This window comes from Galeopterus variegatus, unplaced genomic scaffold, assembly GCF_000696425.1.
Source record: "Galeopterus variegatus unplaced genomic scaffold, G_variegatus-3.0.2 Scaffold614, whole genome shotgun sequence".
NCBI lineage: Eukaryota > Metazoa > Chordata > Mammalia > Dermoptera > Cynocephalidae > Galeopterus > Galeopterus variegatus.
The window spans coordinates 401,349-420,967 of record NW_007726725.1 but is presented as its reverse complement, the minus strand read 5'-3'; the positions used below and the strand labels follow the sequence as shown (position 1 = coordinate 420,967).

Sequence of the window (19,619 nt, the reverse complement as noted above, 5' to 3'; positions counted from 1 at the left end):
CCGGTCTGTATGTGGGATCCAAACCCTCGGCGGGAGCGCCACCGCGCTCCCAAGCGGCGCAGTCACCAGTGTNGGTCTGTATGTGGGATCCGAACCCTCGGCGGGAGCGCCACCGCGCTCCCAAGCGGCGCAGTCACCAGTGCGGAGAGGGAGCACCGCAGAGCCCCCCACCACGTCCTGATGGACCCTGGCTCTGTCCAGTCTACACCACTGCAGACCTCACCGAGATGCAGATGCAACAGAATGGTAAACTCCCTCTTCCAGCCACTCCCCCACTGAGCATCATGCAGGTGCCCCCGACTGTTCCTGATGCTCCTGTCAGGCTCGATTGGTCCCATGTCCCCTGCTGTCCCCACCTGGCTCAGCTGGCTCCACTCCAGTCCCTTCCTGCTACTGGTCCTCTGTGCACTGCCACCCTCTTGTCTTATAGGATTCACAGGGTGCCCACCAGATGCCACCTCCCACAAACAACTCCAGGACCAGCTGCCTGTGGCCCACAAGGTCCTCATTCTGCTGTGGAACAAACATAATTTTGGAAAGTTGTTTTAGAATGCTGGCTTCAGTCTACCCTTATAACTTCCACTCAACCCTGCTTTGCTGTGCTAAAGGCCACTTACATATCTGAAGGTGACTGTGACATGTCTCCCAGTCTTTGCAAAGCAAAGCACCCCCAGGCTTCCCCCCCCATCCACACAAGACCTCGTAATGCCACAGCATCTGCTGTGTACACATGGGACATACACCATGTTAAATACATATGTGTATTCCCCATGTCAGAGTCTAATTGACAAGAAGATGAAACAAAACTCTTCTAAATTCAGGAGGAAACCATGCCATGTGCCATACTTGTCTTAAAAGGTTACTAAATTTTTTAGTAAACTTCACATCAATTATGGAAGGAAAGACTATATAACCCAAAATGAGAGCAGAAAAGTATGTCCAGCATTAAATGGGCTGAGCAGCTCATCCTGAGTGTGTCTCTGGGGTAATCACCTATCAAATAAATCAGCAATGGCCTCTGGCAGACAGCACTCGGGCACCTCACTGAGGAAAAGACCAAGCCCTCCCGCGTTCCAGGAGGTGACAGGGAACGAGGGCCAGCCCTGCTGGCAGATCTTCGTTCCCCACAGTACTGAACGAAGAACGTTCCGTGGAAAAGCCTGTGTATGTACCGCTGGGCGGCCTTTTAAAAATTTTTTATTATTATTTAAAATTTTCTCCCAGCTTTTTTTTTTTTTCCTTTTTGTCTTTTTTCGTGTCCGGCAACGGATCGCAACCCTCAGTGTCGCGCCCGTACCGGACCGGGACCGGCAACGGGATCGCAACCCTCGGTGTTGTTCCCACACCTCACTCAGCCAGTGAGCGGGAACCGGTCTGTATGTGGGATCCGAACCCTCGGCGGGAGCGCCACCGCGCTCCCAAGCGGCGCAGTCACCAGTGCGCCACCGGGCTGGCCCTTCTCCCAGCTTTTTAAGGCATAACTGGCAAGTAAAAATATACTTTAAAGTGTGCCACACGATGTTCTGGTAGATGCATACACATGGCTGGTTCACTGGTATTTCTTCACAGCAGGCTAAGAACTGTTAGCTGAGAAGCAAAATCTTTACACATCCAATTCTTTAAAAAGTAGCCCAAAAAGCACATCTGTAGCCATTTAGAGACCGCCCGCTTTAAGTAGCTGGCAAAACCTCTCTGACAGGGCTCTGTTGTGAGAAGGCCCAAGCCATGCTGCCCTTCAGGGCTCTCCAACCCAGACACTGATGGTCAATGTCACCAGACACGTAGTCCCTCCTGGGGGAGAGGGGGCATCAGTGGCCTTCCTCCCCTGCTGGAAGGGAGCCCCACACCCCTCTGCTGAACTTGCACTATGAGGGACATCCCCTGACATGTGAACTTGTCCAAGTGCTGCCCAACAAACCTTGTGTCCTCCTGCCTCTCACAGTCACAGATTTTCTCCTGTTGGTCCCCAAACCCTTTGAACCTCTTACATGCACGCCACAACACAGACCCTCGAAAAACAGCTGAGCAGTGTGCTTCAGGGCCAACACAATGCCGGCCCCTCGGCCCAGGGCCCCACCTTAGGGAACTTATCCTCAAGAAACACCTAAAGAGATTACCACATGACACACACAGGACATCCACTGATGCCTATTTTTAATAGTGAAAACAAAATAAGCTTAGGTTTTACTTGAGAAGGACAGTATCTGGTGACCAGCTCCCTGCGCAGTGCTCACAGGCAGCTGCCTCTGGGGCTGGGACCACAGCCGAGCTTCACCCAGTAATAACAAGGAGACCAGAGAGCAACACAGAAAATTGTCTTAGACATAGGAAGTGAAGAGGCAGGACAAAAATATTATATATTCACGAAGAACAGCCAACATTTAAGATATCAGTTCGTGCAAATAATAATGAACATCCAGGTGCTTATAAACAATTTTACTTTGAGACAGTTCAGATGTTGCAGCCCTCTAATTTTGTATTCATCAGTAGGTTTCTAACCCACTGGGGGACAGGGCTAGGCCACTGCACCTACAGCAGGAACAGCTGGGGCCAACAGGTGAGGTGCCCTTATGGGCCCAGCAAGCCGGGGTCTCTACATGGCGAGTGACTGCGCCAGGCAGAGAGTATCAGGAACCAGATCCTCTGCCTCCCAGGACAAGAAGGAGGGGTCTGAGCCCATGTTAGTGAGAGAAGGATGATGCTTGCAAACATGAACAGCCACTATGATGACACTGAGAAGTGATCACAGCAGGGAGATGGCACCACAGCCTTTCTCGGTGATCTTCCCTCTATTTCCAGATGTTTTATGACGTTATATCATATGTAACTAAAAAACAAAATTGCTAGGTGGAAAACAGTATGGTAGTTCCTCAAAAAATTAAACATAGAATCACCACGTGATCCAGCAATTCCACTTCTGGGTATATCCCCAAAGGATTGACAGTGGGCCTTGAAGAGATATTTGCATACCCACATTCACAGCAGAACTGTTCAAGAATAGCCAAGAGATGGAAGCAACCCGTGTCATAGACAGACAAATGGATAAACAAAATGTGGTCTATATATACAATGGAATAGCCTTAAAAAAGGAAGGAAATTCTGACACTTGCTACAACTTGCATGAACCTTGAGGACATTATGCTAAATAAGTCAGACACAAAAGGACAAATACTGTGCATATTAATCTGTTTCTGATGCTTATAACATAAATACCTGAAACTGGGTAATTTGTAAGAAAATAAAATTTATTGCTTAAAAAAATTCAGAGGCTGGGAAGTCCAAAGTCCAGGGGAGACATCTGGTGTGGATCTTCCTTAGCAGTAACACAGGGGTCCCACACGGTAGAATGGTAGAGCAAAATGAGCTAATCTTCTCAGCTGGCTCCCTTCATTTTATTTATTTATTTATTTCTAAAAGATGACCAGTAAAGGGATCTTAACACCTGACTTGGTGTTGTCAGCACCACGCTCTCTCAAGTGAGCTAACCGGCCATCCCTATATAGGAATCCAAACTCATGGCCTTGGTGTTATCAGCACCACACTCTTCCAAGTAAGCCATGGGCCAGCCCTCAGTTGGCTCCTTTTAAAGCCAACAGAACCAAGCCCATGACCACCACTAATCTATCAACTTATTACTCAGTGAATGGATCAATCCATCCATGAGGGCACAGTCCTCATAATCTAATAACTTCTTCACGGCCCCACCTTTCAATTACCACAATAGGATTTCCCACCCTCTTACCACTGTCACAGTAGGAAACAAGCCTCAATGAGTTTGGGGGACATCCAATCCACTGCATGGACTAATACAGAAAATTGGTACCAGAAGTAGGGCATTGCTTTTAACAAATACTTGAAAATGAGGATGTGGCTTTGAACTGGGTATTGGGCAAAGATTGGAGGAGTTTGGAGGACTCAGAAGAAAAAAAACTGAGGGAAAGTTTGGAACTTCTTAGAGACTCTTTAAATGGTGGTGACCAGAATGCTCTCAGAAATAGGGACTGTAAAGACCACTCTAAGAAGATCTCATATAGAAATAAGGAGTTTACTGGAAACTGGAGCAAATACCATCCTTGCTATGAATTGGCAAAGAACTTGGCTGCATTCTGTTCATGCCCAAGTTTTATGGAAAATGGAACTTAAAGGTCCTAAACCTGAGTATTTGGTGTAAGAAATTTCTTTTTTTTTTTTTTTTCCTTTTTTTGTCTTTTTTCGTGACCGGTAACGGGATCGCAACCCTCGGTGTCGCGCCCGCCCTGCGCTCAACCAGTGAGCGGACTGGTCTCTATATGGGATCTGAACCCTCGGTGGGAGCGCCGCTGCGCTCCCAAGCGCCGCACTCTACCGAGTGCGCCACTGGGCCGCCCCTGGTGTAAGAAATTTCTAAGCAGCAAAACATTCAGGAAGCTGCATGGCTACTTGCAACAGCCTATGCTGAGTTATGGCAGAAAATATATGACATAAAGCCAGAATGTAATTAAAAGAGAAGCAGAGCATAAAGATTTGGAAAATTTGCAGCCTGGCCATGTGGTAGAGAAGCAGGGAGCATAAGCAGGAGAAAAATGCAATGGTGCAACCCAGCAACCATTTGCTAAAGAGATTAGTACAGAGATTAGTAAAGGAAGGGATTATCAAGAGAAGGCGAAAAAGACCTTGAAGACATTTCAGAAATCTTTAAGGCTGCATATTCCACTAAAGGGCCAGAGGCCTAGGGAGACAGAATGGTCTTGGGGAACAGGTCAGAGGTGCCCTTCATGGGCTCTCTGCCCAGGGCCACCTCGGGCTGCTGGTCCCCACACCAGCACCCTGGCTGCTTTCACTGCTCCAGCTGTGGTTAAATTGGCCTTAGGTGTGGCTAGACCTGCAGCTTTAGAATATATAAGCCAGTAGCCTTGGTAGCATCCACGTGGTATTAAGTTTGCAGGTTCACAGGATGCCAGAGCTGTGGAGGCTTCAGAGCGATTTCAAAGGATGTTGGAAAAGCCTGGGGACCCAGGAACAGATCTGCTGCAGGGGTGGGGTCACCACACAGAACTTTTGCTAGAGCAATGCCAAGAGGAAATGTGGGATCGGAGTTTCAGCAGAAAAACCCCGCCAAGGCCATGCCTAGTGGAGCTGTGAGAGAAGGACCACTGTGGAGACCACAGAATTGTAGAGCTACCAGTGTGCAATACCAGCCTGCGAGAGGCTGAAATACGGCCTAAGACCAGGAAAGCCATAGGAGTGGAGCTGTCTGAGGACCTGAGGACTCAGCTCTCACACCAGCATGCAAAGGACATCAAGCAGAGTCAAGGTATATGATTAGCCAATTTTGAGATATGATGCCTACCCTGCTGGGTTTCAGACTTCCTCTTAGGATCTGTTACCCCTTTTTTTTTTTTTTTTTTTTTTTGTCTTTTATCTTTTTCCGTGTCCGGCAACGGATCGCAACCCTCAGTGTTGCCCCCGTACCGGAACGGGGACTGGCAACGGGATCGCAACCCTCGGTGCTGCTCCCGCGCCTCGCTCAGCCAGTGAGCGGGAACCGGTCTGTACGTGGGATCCAAACCCTCGGGCGGGAGCGCCGCTGCACTTCCCAAGCGGCGCACTTATCCAGTGCGCCACCGGGCCGGCCCCTGTTACCCCTTTCTTTTGGCCTATTTCTCCCTTTTCAAACAGGAATATGTATCCTGTGTTTGTCCCACCATTGTATCTTGGAAGTAGATAACTTCTGATTTCACAGATAGGACTTTGGACTTTTGAGTTCAAACAAGTTAAGACTTGGATGAAATGTATTTGTATGTGAAAAGGACATGAGTTTTTGGGGGATCAGGAGCAGAATGCAGTGGATTGAATGTCCCCCTCAAACTCACTGAAGCTTAATCCCTATTGTACTATTGAGGGTAGGAAATCCTAGTATAACTGAAAGGTGGAGTCTTGAAGAGGTGATTAATTTGATGGTTTAATGGTGGTCGCGGGTGTGGTTCTGAGGGCTTTAAAAGGAAAGCTCATGAGGAGTTCCCTCTGCTCCACCATTCTTGCCTTGTGACACCCTGCTGCTATAAAGCTACCACCAAAGAAGGCCTTCACCAGATGTGTTCCCTGGACTCTGGACTTCCTAGCCTGAAACTGTAAGCAACAAATATTGTTTCTTTATAAAGTACCCAGTTCCGAGTATTTGTTATAAGCAACAGAAATGGACTAATTCACTGTGATTCCACGTATATGAGGTCCCTAAAGTCATCAAATTTGGAGACAGAAACAATGATGGTTGCCAGGGGCTGGGGAAGGAGAGATGGCCAGCACAGGGAACCAAACCCTTGACCTTGGTGTTACAAGGTGGTGCTGTAACCAACAAGCCCAGGAGTTGTTTAATGGAGACAGAGTTTCAGTTTGGGAGGATGAGAAAGCTTTGGAGATGGATGGTGGTGATGGCTACTGATCAATGTGATGCACTTAGTGCCACTGAATAGCACACTTAGAGATGGTTAAGATGGCAAATTTTGTTACTTTTTTAACTACAATTTAAAAAATTTAAAAATTTAAAAAAAGATGACCAGTAAGGGGAACTTAACCCTTGACTTGGTGTTGTCAGCACCACGCTCTCCCAAGTGAGCTAACCGGCCATCCCTATATAGGGATCCAAACCTGTGGCCTTGGTGTTATCAGCACCACACTTTCCCAAATGAGCCACAGGCCGGGACAGCCCCCGCCCAAATTTTTTTTTAAGCCACTAAGAAAGTTGAATTTATGAGTCACCTGTTTCATATTTATTGTGTTTTTTCCTCTCAAGTAGACCTACTAGAAGCATTCACATTTTTCCCACCACTGCCTTCCAGACCGGGAAGCCTGGAATTTGAGGCAGCTGAAGTCATAAAGTCTTGTGAGTCGATCACCTACTCTTCCCTGGGGGCCACTTTCACCTTGCGGGGGCTGAGGCCAGCTGACACCCGCTCAGGAACTGACTGTGTGTGTCTCTTCCAACTCTACATTCTGTGATGTTCCATTGGTGGCTTCATGTCAGCCAGAGTGGGCATATTTACACCATGGAAATGTGCGAGTGCTGCAGACCAGGCCTTTCTGCTAGGAAAGCCTCCATCGATGGGCAGCCTCCAGTGCAGCACTGCCCAGCAACGCCAACAAGGCTATGAGCCCCCAGCCAAAGGCGCCCTCTACCCAGCCAGCAGGTGATTGGAGAGATACCAGGGCCACACCCAATGCAGCCACGCCCCCCATGTGCATTACCTGCCCAACTCAGGAGGGCTTTTGGGGTGCCTGGTCCCCACTATGCGACTGGGTTTGGAACCACTGACAGCCCGACTGAGGATGCTGAGAGCAGCTCACAGGCCAGAACTGGCTGGAGCTTGCCCCCCCTCTGACTTGGCCCTCTGAACCCGCTCCTGTTTCACGAACACATGCAAGGCAAGGAGGGTCCCGCAGCAAGCCTGTGTTCTCCAGCTTCCAGAGGAAACACAATTTCACAAAGCTCTACGCCTGTTGGTCTGTGTCTGTGTCTACTCCCTGACAGTGATTTAGGTGGAAATTACTGAAGGCAGGCACTGCTCACTCCTGACTGTGCTGTCTTAACTCTGCCAGGTGTGGCCCTTACACTCTGGAGTACAACACGTGGTCCTCGCGCCTTACCCCCCTCATAGTAGTGCTGCGTGGACTCTTCGAATGACCGGTCGTAGCTCTGCTCCGTGTAGGATGACTGCTGGTAAGCATAATCGCCATGCCCTACAAGAAACAGAGATGGCCCACAGTCAGCGGAGGCCTGTGACTGCCCAAGTCCCGGGGGAGACACTTGAGCGCCAGGATGGAGAGACAAGATGAAGCTGGGCATGGACCTGTGTCCTCACAGACTGACCATGCTCCTGACCTCCGAGCCTCAGCTTTCCTAATCTAAAATTGATACTCTAATGTATCAATTCCTACTTCACACAGTTCTTGTGAGGTTAAGAGACAGTTTTATGAAGGGATCGACGACAGTCAATGACTTCTAGGTGACCCAGCAGCAACACTGCTGCATGCCTTGTGTTTCTGCCGGGCTCCTGGGCATATCTGGGACACATCGTGAGGCCTTTGCTGCGTGTCACCACCTGTGGCTGGTCTCTGCCACCTACCCACCACTGATTTCCTAACCTGGCCATGCATCCCTACCTCACACCCCAGTTAATGTCCTCCAGGGAGCCCCACCTTCATCTTCCGGAAGGGCCCATCCCTTAATACTTTAAATACCACCTCCACAAATCCTGGGCCTCCTTGGAGATGGCTGAAAGGTGACAGCATGAAAACAATCTCCAGTAATCATGACCGAGCTGCTGGAGGCCAGGGCTACCAGTCACAGGCTTGCTACCAGGTGAGGCTAGCTCCATCTTTTTAAAACATTTGTATATGTCTCTAGCTTGGGGCTGCACATCCCAGCCTTAAATTCTTACTGATTTTAACAAAAGGGAGACAAGGAGCCTGCCGAGGCATGTGCTGGAAGCTTTGCTGCAGAGACCAGGCACCGCCACCAGACCAGCCCTCATGTGCCCCCTTGGAGGTGCGCAAGCAGAGGGTGGTCTCTGAGGCTGTGCTAGCGGCTGCAGGGGCTGCAGGTCTGAACTGGGAACACCAAGGAAGAGCTGGGACAACCTGCTCACAGCAGGATCTCCTGTGCCTTCGGCTGCTCAGCCTCGGGAGCATTCCCAGGCAGCAGCTGCGCGTCCTCACCGTCTGGGTAGTACTGCTGGCTCATGGGCTCCGAGGCGCCCTGGCTGTGGCTGTACTGCTCACTGTAGTACTCCTCCTGGCCCAGGTACTGCTGGGAAGAGCCTGTGATGGGACACAACACAGGACAGCTACTGCAGAGACCTTCTATCCTGACAGAAAAGTCCCCGCCAAGTAGCATCGCCCATACGAGAACACCTCATGGGGTCACCCAAGGGGACAGGACAACCTCAACTATCAGTCCTCATTCTCCTCCTCCAACCCCTAGTCCCCAAATACTCTTGACTTAGCACTTATAACAACCACCAGCCAGCCCCGCCCCCAACACCAGGCCTGCAGACTGATTCTGATTCCCCGTGGACAGCAGACCAAAGCTTGGCCCATCCATCAGCATCTCTGGGAACAGAGGGCGCCACAGTGGCTCTGGACCCCCAACAGCCTTGCTGGGTACAACATGGGCCCTGCCCCATTCAACATGGACACGTGTGCAAGGACTGCCACTTAACAAGGGGCTGAAGTCAGCCGCCCATCCATCAGCATCTCTGGGAACAGAGGGCGCCACAGTGGCTCTGGACCCCCAACAGCCTCGCTGGGTACAACATGGGCCCTGCCCCATTCAACATGGACACGTGTGCAAGGACTGCCACTTAACAAGGGGCTGAAGTCAGCCGTGCGCAGTGCCAGGGTTGGGGTGCCTGCAGTGTTACCTTGCTGGGAGGGCCGGTAGGGTGCCATGGGCCGCTGTCCCATCATGCTGTTCCCCTGGCCGCCCTGGCCCATCATGGCGATGGATGACTGGCCCTGGTAGTGCTGGCTCCCACCCTGTGCCGAGTTATAGTGGGATGTAGCCGCCTGCTGGTGCATCATGGACACTGCATGGCAGGACAGAGACCCAATCACCCCAAGGAAGCTTCCAGGGCAGGCGGTCCTTGCTCTCCCTCCCCTGCCCCACAACCCAACAACCTCCTGTCAGGCTAGTCCCTTGTTATTTTCCCACCATTCCCCCAGGAGAATGCCACGCTCGGTTCCAAGTCACACCTCCTATGACATGACCTACATGATGCCCTAGTGCATGGTCAGACTGCAGCCCTTCACCAGCTGTTTCAAAATTTGCCGACATTCAGAAACAGAAGAAGGAACTGCTGGTCAGGAGGACCCAGGGGTCCCCACAGCCACGGAAACACCTCTCCGCCCTGCCTCAGACAAGCTGCTCCTGCGCCAAGCCCACGCCCACAGGAACACAAGTCCTGGTCCTCCTTGTCCCTCAAGCTGGTCTTAGGAGTCACACTGTCACTTGCTGACCATCTCTGTGACTCTGTGGCCCTTTCATGCTGGTGGTCACTGTTTCCTGCCTACTAGCCTATCCTTACAGAAGCCCCAGAGCAGCACCATCCCACAGAGATAGGACACGAGCTACACTTTAAGGTTTCGGGTAACCACATTGGAAAGTAAAAAGAAACAGGTGGACTTAATTTTAATACTACATTTTATTTGAGTCAATATAGCCAAAGTAAATTCCTAACATGTGACTGTTATAAAGAGATATTAAGCAACTACTATGCCACCCTGTTTTTCATAGTAAGCCTCTGAAATCCGGCAGGTAGCTAACACTCATGGACCTCACAGCTGGGACCTGCCCCTTCCCAAGCATTTCCGCGACCACCCACGTGGCCAGTGGCCGCCAACGTGCAGCCAGCTCGAGGGACGCTCGATGCTCTGGAGAAAGTCCTAGTCCTAGGCCTGGTGTCTGTGGCCCTCCATCCCCCCCACGCCTGCATGTCTGTCCAGGCTGCTCCCTGCATGGGAATGACTTTACCGCCGCCTCTGTGAGCCCAGAGCTATCCTGAGAGATATGCCACCCTATCTTCACAGCCTCCTGCAGGCCTCTGTGACAACAGCCAGCCCCCTCACAGCAGGACTGGAGTCGCTGTGGGTCACCAGCCCTGCCTCTCTGGACGCTCCCAGGGAGGGCAGCCAGCACCGACTCATCCTCTCCCCTGCTCTAGCACCCGGTAGAACAGCAGGCCCTCGGGGGCCACACATAAAACCTGCACATGTCTCCAAGGGTCTCAGTAACAGGCCCATGCTCCCCGGGGTCGCATGGAAACAGGGGTACCTGGGTTGGACTGCATGTTGATGTTGGTCCGAGACACGTAGTTGCCAATGGTGCCTTGCCCCTGCATAGGGACACTCTGCGAGGTGGGTCCTGAGTGGCTGTAGCCAGGCCCCGAGCCATGGCCACTGCCTGACATGCTCATGGAGGTGGTGGGCAGAGTGCTCTGTGCTGTCTGCTGCATGGCCACATGGTTTGGACCTGCCGAGAGAAGTGGCAGAGGGGGTGTCAGGTGCTGGGGGGCAGGTCCCCACCTGTGAAGATGAAATCACCCCGAGTTTCCTTCAAGTGATTCTGGGGAGGGAGGCTAACCCATGGTCAATAACACTATGAATGAAGCAAACGATTAAGTGGTTAACAAATAAACATACACGCTAAGTACAGATTAACTGTATATACATCGTTATGTTGTTATTAAGAGTTTCCAACTGTTATTAATAGTTCTCTGTCTTTACAGCAACGCTTCATTCTTATAAGAAGACCCACATGGAATCCCATATTTTCCATGTGAAGTGGCCATAAGTTGAGTATCAGACAGAGCAGGGGATCTGCAGTAAGGGTTTTATTCCCTCTGCATATTAACCCTACTGTGCACACTTCAGAAGCCAACCTCAGCCAGGACCCCAGGAGAAGGGCTGCCTGCACCCAGCCCTGGGGGTGGCAGCCCGTCACCCAAGAGCTGTCTTGGTGACTTTGGAGCCAGGAACTACCCACCCACCCCAAAACCTGCTCACCATTGCCGATCTGGCCCTGCATGAGGGAGGACGGGGGCAGGCCCGTGCTGATGGCATCACTGAGGCTGCCCTGGGAGTGCAGGCCCTGGCTAGAACTGCTCTGAGTCAGTGCTCCGGGGCCCAGGTTCATGTTCTGGGTTGGTGGCTGCGGGCAAGAGGAAGGTTTCAGCGAGGACAGTTAACTCACAGACAACCACTGCCACAAGCCACTGCAGGGATTAGGGGACCCACAAGATTTGCTACTGCATTTCATGGCCACCTGGTAAATGTCTGTAATTGACAGCTACAGTGACACTCAGCAGGCTGATTGCCAATTACCAAGCCTGAACATTTCAGGCCAAGATGGAGATTACACAGCAAGTGGTCCGTGAAACATTCAGAACTTAAATGAGTACCAAGTTCATCAATACATACTTGGATGTTAAAAGCTGGGTACACTTTTCCTGGGATAACACGGAACCCACAAGGTTGTGCCCACCCCATTCTCAGCTGGCCAGGCATCTCTGTGCTCCTTGCCCGTATCCCTCTGTGCCCCAGGGCCTCTGCACAAGCTGGCTCACTCTGCTGTTTCCTGTGCCCCTATTGTGTGTGCCCCACTCTCCTCCCATCTGCCATCTTCCCAAGTCCACCTCTGATCACAGGATGCAGCAGGGAGACTGCTTACAAGCAACCTGCCAGCACCTCAACCTCCAGATCTAGATTAAACAGCAGCCCCAAAGGTTTGCACACAGATGCTATCTATACTTGGACAAGAAAAATGAAGATTCCAGCAAGACCTGATATCTACAGGGTAAAGAACCCTGATTTGATAGGCCAATCAGGGTTGGTTTAACATTTTTACTTGCAAAACGCATCCTGGCATTTATAACGTCACCACTCTCCATGGGAACTAAGGGGCTTTAAGAGGTGGACACCATTGCTGGTGACACATTTGTTCTGGAACCTTGCTGCTAGCTGTGGTCAGCTCCGGGCTGGCCTTCTCAGGGCTGTGCTTTCCTGCTCAGCACAGAGGAGGCCCAAGCCATAGGACCTTGCCTTCACAGTAATAATTTGGGGAAAATGCATTTTAAAAAGTCAAACAAAATAAAATATTTACACTAACATTTGAAGGATATGCTACCCCGAGCATTTTTTCTTTTCAGCTGTTTTTTCATCACAGCAGTGCACGTGCGGTTTGTAACTGCTCAGGTTATTCAGAAGGGCCACCAGGGAAACCAACAGGAATCCCCATCCCACTGTTCCCCACTCTCCACCTGGACAAATGCTTCCACCATTCCTCCCTTTGGTTCTTCCAGAACCACCTCCCTTTGCTAGAGAAGCCAAAGCCACAATTTTGACCCATCTACCTCAGAAGCTTTCTTATTATGGAAAGGATTAGATCACCATCCCCCACGCCCCCAGTTTCTGATGGCACTAGTGGTATTTTTGGTTTCTCTATCAGTCACTTTTGCTATTTGAGATGACCTGCTCTGAACTCTGACTTTAGGCAGTGTCTGACTCCTCACTGGGTAAGCACAGGAGCCCCCCCACCCCCGTATTTGTGGGTACTCACAGCAGGGAGCAAGGACTGCATGTTCTGGTTGGAGTCCGCTATGGTGGCCAGGTACACCAGGTTCCGGTGCAGGATCTGCTGGTACCTGCAGATGAGTGGCAGACGATGAGATGGGGATGACAAAACCTCTGCGCCCCCAGGCCGATCTGAAGCAGAAGTTAAGTTTAACAACACAGCCTCGATGTCCAACCAAGCACCATCTGGCTGGAGACAAGGCCAGGCTGCCAGCTGGCAACAGAGGCAGGAGGCAGCACTCTGTGGTCCGGGAAGGGGCACAAGTGCCCAGCAAGCTCTCACCCTATAACAAAAAAGCTAGACAGAGGCAGGAGGCAGCACTCTGTGGTCCGGGAAGGGGCACAAGTGCCCAGCAAGCTCTCATCCTATAACAAAAAAGCTAGGGGCCGGCCTGGTGGTGCACTGCTACAGTGCGCCACTTGGGAGCGTGGCGGCGCTCCCGCCGAGGGTTTGGATCCCACATACAGACCGGTTCCCGCTCACTGGCTGAGCGAGGTGCGGGTGCAACACCGAGGGTTGTGATCCTGTTGCTGGTCCCGGTCCGGTACGGGCGTGACACTGAGGGTTGCGATCCGTTGCCGGACACGAAAAAAGACAAAAAGGAAAAAAAAAAAAAAAAAAAGCTAGAAAGACCCTGAGGTGGTGGCCCAGAGGAAGGTGGCACTGGGTCTGTTCAGAGAATGGAGAGGGGAGGAGGCAAGGGCCTGAAGGTGACAGAGAAGGGAAGACCAAGGGACATAAGCCCTTCTTTGGTTAGCCAGGAAGTGGCCTAACCACTCCACAGCAACAGAAGCCCTAAAAAAAAGTAGAAAAGCACACTACCACATGGAAACACACCTGGTTGTGTTAGGGTGAGCCCCTAACACAGGTAACACCCAGGGGGTCTGAGGCCCCTCACACACCTCGCACCTGGAGGCTCTGAGGCCCTCACATACCTCACACCTGGAGGCTCTGAGGCCCTTACACCTCCTTTCTCTAGGTAAGATGAAAGTCAGCCTGTAGATATCTACTTTGTGTCAGGCTCTGAGGGGGTAGTGCAGGTTCCACCAGGAGGAGATCACTGTCCCCTGGCATGTCTGCTACTGGCCACGGAGCTGACCGCAGTGGCCAGCCTCGGCCCTCTGACAGTCCTCCCTCCTTGTACTCTGCTGCTCCCTTCGCTCTGCCACCACCCAACAGGCAACGCTGCCCACCTTTCTCTGCGGGAGTGATGTGGAGGGAAGGATGCTATCCCTGGGTGCCTCTCAGGGCCATATCCAACCTCAGTTCTTGGACTGGGACACACCCTGCTCTGTACCACCCCGCCCTCCCCGAGGAAGCTTTCTCAGCATTTGGCAAAAGTGCAGTCTTCTGCTTGTGCTGGGGGTCCGGGCCCAGGGCACGGCTGACTTACTGGGTGCACTCGGCCGTCTTGCCTTTGCTCTGGTAGTCCAGGATGCATTGGATCAGGTGGTGGTTCTCGTCTAGCATCTGGAGGAGACAGACATGAACAGGAATGTACTTGCTGTTGGGCTAATAGAACTTACAGCAATAACTGTCATTATTAACCTTTTTTTTTTTTTTTTTTTTTTTTTTGTGACTGGCTGGTATAGGGATCTGAATTCTTTTTTTTTCCTTTTTGTTTTTTTTCGTGACTGGCAACGGATCGCAACCCTCAGTGTCACGCCCGTACCGGACCGGGACCAGCAACGGGATCACAACCCTCGGTGTTGCGTCCGCACCTCGCTCAGCCAGTGAGCGGCCGGTCTGTATGTGGGATCCGAACCCTTGGCGGGAGCACCACCACGCTCCCAAGTGGTGTACTGTAGCAGTGCGCCACCGGGCCGGCCCGGGATCTGAATTCTTGACCTAGGTATTATTAGCATCACATTCAAACCAAGTGAACTAACCGACCAGTAATAACTGCATTACAGGTCTGTTTTTTTATGTGAAAGATTGTTTTGTCACAGACAACATCAGCCACCAGGAACCAAGCATTTACTGCACCCTTGATGCACCAGGGGCAATTGCCAACAATCTGAAGGGCAGATTCCCAGGTTACCTCACCCCAGAGGCTCAGCCCCTGTCGCCAGGCCCCACAGCCTGCAAGACCCTCTAGCTTCCAGGGCCCTGGACCACGGTGGATCTGTCCAGCAAAGTCAGCCAAGAGTCTACAGCAAGGATGCCAGGACCTTGAGGAATACCCACATGAGGTCTGAGAGCCCCCAGCTGGAAGGTGTGATAGACCCTCAAATCACAACTATACAGGGTTGGACAGAGGTAGGCAGCCCCCACAGGATCAGACAGGGATGCCAGGCATTCCCCAGGGGAGGCAGCTCCTGTCCCTGCAGAGCACCAGGAGGACCTCCTACAGGGACTTCGAGCACCCTGGGCCGGGATGAGGGAAGGAAATGCATCTGGGAGGACTGGGGATAGCACCGCTGGTAGAAGGAACTGCATGTACCCCGCTGTGGGGCAGGAAATTCAGACAAGGCTGAGGAACAGTGCGTGACCTGGACCTGAGGCTGACAACTGCAGCCCTGTCTCCTCCGTGGTGCCACCAACCATGTGCTAAAATGGAATGAGGAACAGAAGGAATCAGCCTGCATGCCACACAGGGAGGGCCAGCACTGTTTTATCAGCCTTTTGTCTGTTTTACACATAATGTGTCTATATGTATAAGTATAGGACCACGTTCTAAAACCCAGATTTGAGACCCATCTCAAGTGACGCAGACAGATGGCCAGACATGGGCACACCTGAGCTGGGCCAGGTTTCTCTGAGGGGGTGCCACATGCTCCCAGAACTGTGGCACAATGCAAAACACAAGTTCCTGGTCCATGATGCTGGGAATGCCAGACTCTTGCTCCTTCCAGCATGGTCTGCACTCCACAGCCTCTACACTGCTGGGAACTTGTCAGAAATGCAGATGGTCAGGCCTGTCCCTGACCAGGCAACATATGTGCCCGGCAGTGTCTAGGAAGCCCTAAGCTGGGCTCACAGTTACACTGCTTCCTCCCAAAGCGCCTTCTTAATGTGCTACCGAGCCTCCAGAATTCCACACCTTTCCGAAACCCAGCAGCCCCAGGACTTTTGGGGGATGCCCACACACGCTCTGGGATGTGCTGGGTCAAGTGGCTGATACCAAATGGGTGGGGGCAGAAGAGGGACAGGAGGCCAGGGCTGGATGGCCGGCCCCCCAATCTCACACTAAGATGCTGTGGGCAGTGTGAGCCACAGAGGGCTTGTGGGTAAGTGAGGCACAGGAGAACCACCTCTTCCATGATGGCCAGAGGGGCAGCACTAGTGGCCTGGGGAGACAGAGGAGGGAGGGTATGGGAGGGAACCAAGAGAGGATGGCCATGAGAACTGCAGCAGGACAGCAGGCCCAGAGTTGCCGTCAGCACCCAGGATGGCCAGGCAGGTACAGTGTGAACCATGGTCCACCTGGATGTGACAAGATAGAGAAGTGTCTGGAGAGAGGGGAAAGGACTGAGCCCACCACACTGCTGCTTTCCCTGAAAAGGAAAAATCTGTGCCTCTCATCTCCACCAAAACAGGCCGGGTCATCCCAGCCCTGGGAGGTTACTGGGTTGTACCTCTACAGGCCCATGGGGCAGGTGCAGCACTGGCAGCGAGGAGGAGTAGGGGCCCACCTGCCTGCCACCACCCCCTCTGCCCACCCGACTGTCCCTCAACCCTGCAACATAGGTGTGTAACTGCCACCTTACCCTGGGTTCCAGCTCCTACTGAGCCCCAAGCCCAAACCTGTCCATGGGTGGGAATCTAAGGCTAAAGAGCTTGGCCATGCCACCTGGCGGACAGAGTCTAGACCTGCAGCCCCAGCTGAGTGACTGCCCTCAACTCAGCTTCCTTCTCTGCCCCTCAGTCTCTTTCACTTCAGGGTTGGTTTCTCTTGGACTATTTTTCTTCTTTTTTTTTTTTTTTTTTTTTTTTTTGAAGTTCCAACTTCTTCCTCTCTGCTCTTTGCCGTTTTTCTCCCAATTGTGGACAAGATGCCCCATGCTCAGCGATTCCTGGCTGGGCAGAGGAGCTGGCCTGAGGCAGGGTGCCACCAGGGGGCGCTGCCGGCCAGCACTGCCCGTAAAGCCAGGTGAGGGCATCCCTCCGAATGAACTGAGCGAAGGGAAACCACTACGAGAGGCTTTCTTCCCTTCCCTCTGATTCCACTTGGGAAAGATTTCCGGCTTCCCCCTCTTCTGACTCCCAGGCAGCCATCCTCTCCAAGGACACAAATGACACACCTAACACGGGTCATGCACAGGATGTTCATTCCCACATCATTCACGGTAGCCCAACGAAGCGGGGGGCACTAGATGGCCAATGATGAGGTGACTTAAGCAAGTTACAGTATAACCGTAAGATGGGATGTTAACCAGCCATTACGATGTTTCGTAGTGTTTATAAGCACCAGAAATATTGTACTATCATGTTTTTAAAAAGCAGAATACAGGGTACTATCTCACGTAAGTTAAAAACATTCACAGAAAAAGGACAGGACACTGAGTGAAAGGTGGCGACTGGACACACATGCTGAACTCCAATGCAGAGGATTAGAAATCCTGGTTTTTACTTAATTTTTAGAATAGGGTTTTTAGGTAATGCACGTAGTGTGGCAAAAGCCCATTTAATCAATTCTAATTAAGTATATATGTTGATTCTCATTTGATTTTTAGAATAGGTTTTTTAGGTAATGCATGTATGAGGCAAAAGGCTCCAGCCAGGAGGCAAAAGCCCACAGATAACGTGGCAACAGCCCATCTAATCAACTCTAATCACTGCTTAGGTATGGGATTGTATACTTCAATGATTTTAGAGCTAATAGGTGGTTTTCATACCAATCCTGTTAAGAGATTTTAAAGAATTGCTGTAGTGAAAAATGTGAAAAAATGTTTGCTAAGGGCAAGCTGTTTTATGGTGGAAACTTTAGAGACAATTATACTTAGATTTAATCATAAGAATGTAACTTTTGCTTAAATCATTTGAGGAGAGGTTATATTTTAGATAATGATCTCAGTTTGACCAACTTAGCTTTTCACAAATTGTACTTTGGGATGTCACATTGTTAATTTTACTGATGTTACTAGTTTCCATTGTTTAAGGTATACTTAGCCATAGATAACTTTTGCCACACTGCCCATGTCTTTGTGTCCTTTTTTAAAATGACTGAATCAACTGATTTTTCTTGTGAAACTTCCTTGTCTTTACAATAAAAACAGAAGCTAACTTTGAATCAGGGCTGTACCCAGTTTTTTCCTTCTAACAGAGGAGTTCCTGAGGTGCAGTCCTTTTGGGCTTCCCATTGCATCATGTTCTTTTGAGTAATACTGTTTTGCATCTCCGTTACACAGAGAAGCGTAACACTCCAAGCCCTCAGATGTACCTGGCGAGTAGGGGATGAAAAGACAAAAACTCAGAAGGACAAAGAGGGGCTGACCCCGTGGCTCACTCGGGCGAGTGCGGCGCTGGGAGCACAGCGGCGCTCCCGCCATGGGTTCGGATCCTATATAGGGATGGCTGGTGCGCTCACTGGCTGAGTGCAGTGCGGGCGACACCAAGGCAAGGGTTGCAATCCCCTTACCAAAAAAAAAAAAAAAAAAAAAAGGACAAAGAGAACAGGGCATGAGACAGTGGCCACAGGATTTCAGAAGTGGAGAGCAAACGGACGAGTGATAACCACTGGCAGACCCTGGGGCGCCAGATCGAAAACCAGCTGGACGTTGAGCCACGCTGCGGAGGCCCCACAGGCTCAGGAATATTGGGATTCTGGGATCCTCCCCCGGTCACCAGGCCCTGCTGGCAGGAGATAAGGATCAGGGGATTGGAGCGGGGGGATCCAGGGAAAGTGACCAGCCTAGGAGGGAAGATGCTCAGACACTGAAGGCCGAGAGCACTGAAAAGCGAAGCCCACAGAACACACGCTGGCCGGGCCAAGCACACGGTGCCCCCATGCCAGCCCGTCACTGCAGGCAATGTGAAGCAGCAGCCGCGTGCGAGGGAAGCCTGTCATGAGAGACAAAGGCCAAAGCCTGAAAGAGAAAGACTATGCAAGAAGGAAACTTAAAAAACAAACAAACAGAAAACTATCATTTATAGCCTCAGAAAAACAAAAAGAAGTTATTGTATCCATGAAAAAGATTAGGATGCTATTTAAAAACAACAGAGGGAGCAAAAAAGAGCTCTTGGGAATTAAAAATACGTTGGCCAAAACAAAAAGCCCAGCAGAGGGAAGGGTTGGAATATAAAGTTAAGGAAACCCCTAGAAAGCAGCACAAAAAACTGAGACAGAACAGAAAAGACAATGAAATTAGAACAATCCAAGTGGGCAAGCAATCTCCTCCTCCAGGAAGTGTCTGTTTCTGGAAAGAAAACACAGGGCAGAAATTATCCAAAAAAATGACTTAAGACGTTTTCTCAGAGCTGAAGAGCATGCTTCCACATTGAAAGTACCTCAGGGGACCAATTTGGCAAAAAATACTGGGACGAAGAAAGATCCTAAAAATGACAGGAGAGA

The 19,619-nt window shown here is 51.0% G+C and overlaps 1 protein-coding gene across 2 annotated transcripts in view; it reads right to left on the bottom strand.

Annotated features, from left to right (window-relative positions):
- Positions 1 to 14,575, bottom strand: part of SS18L1 (synovial sarcoma translocation gene on chromosome 18-like 1) — a 24,585-nt gene extending 10,010 nt beyond the window's left edge. For both annotated transcript variants that reach the window (XR_550336.1, XM_008570560.1), the window contains exons 1-7: positions 14,499 to 14,575; positions 13,091 to 13,175; positions 11,539 to 11,683; positions 10,808 to 11,005; positions 9,399 to 9,563; positions 8,695 to 8,796; positions 7,624 to 7,716 (exon numbers count right to left, since the gene is read on the bottom strand). Coding sequence is in view for 1 of the 2 variants with exons in the window: in XM_008570560.1 (XP_008568782.1) it covers positions 7,624 to 7,716; positions 8,695 to 8,796; positions 9,399 to 9,563; positions 10,808 to 11,005; positions 11,539 to 11,683; positions 13,091 to 13,175; positions 14,499 to 14,575 (865 nt within the window). In the remaining variant the exon portion in view is untranslated. The remainder of the gene's footprint in view (positions 1 to 7,623; positions 7,717 to 8,694; positions 8,797 to 9,398; positions 9,564 to 10,807; positions 11,006 to 11,538; positions 11,684 to 13,090; positions 13,176 to 14,498) is intronic.
- Between the last annotated feature and the right edge of the window lie 5,044 nt (positions 14,576 to 19,619).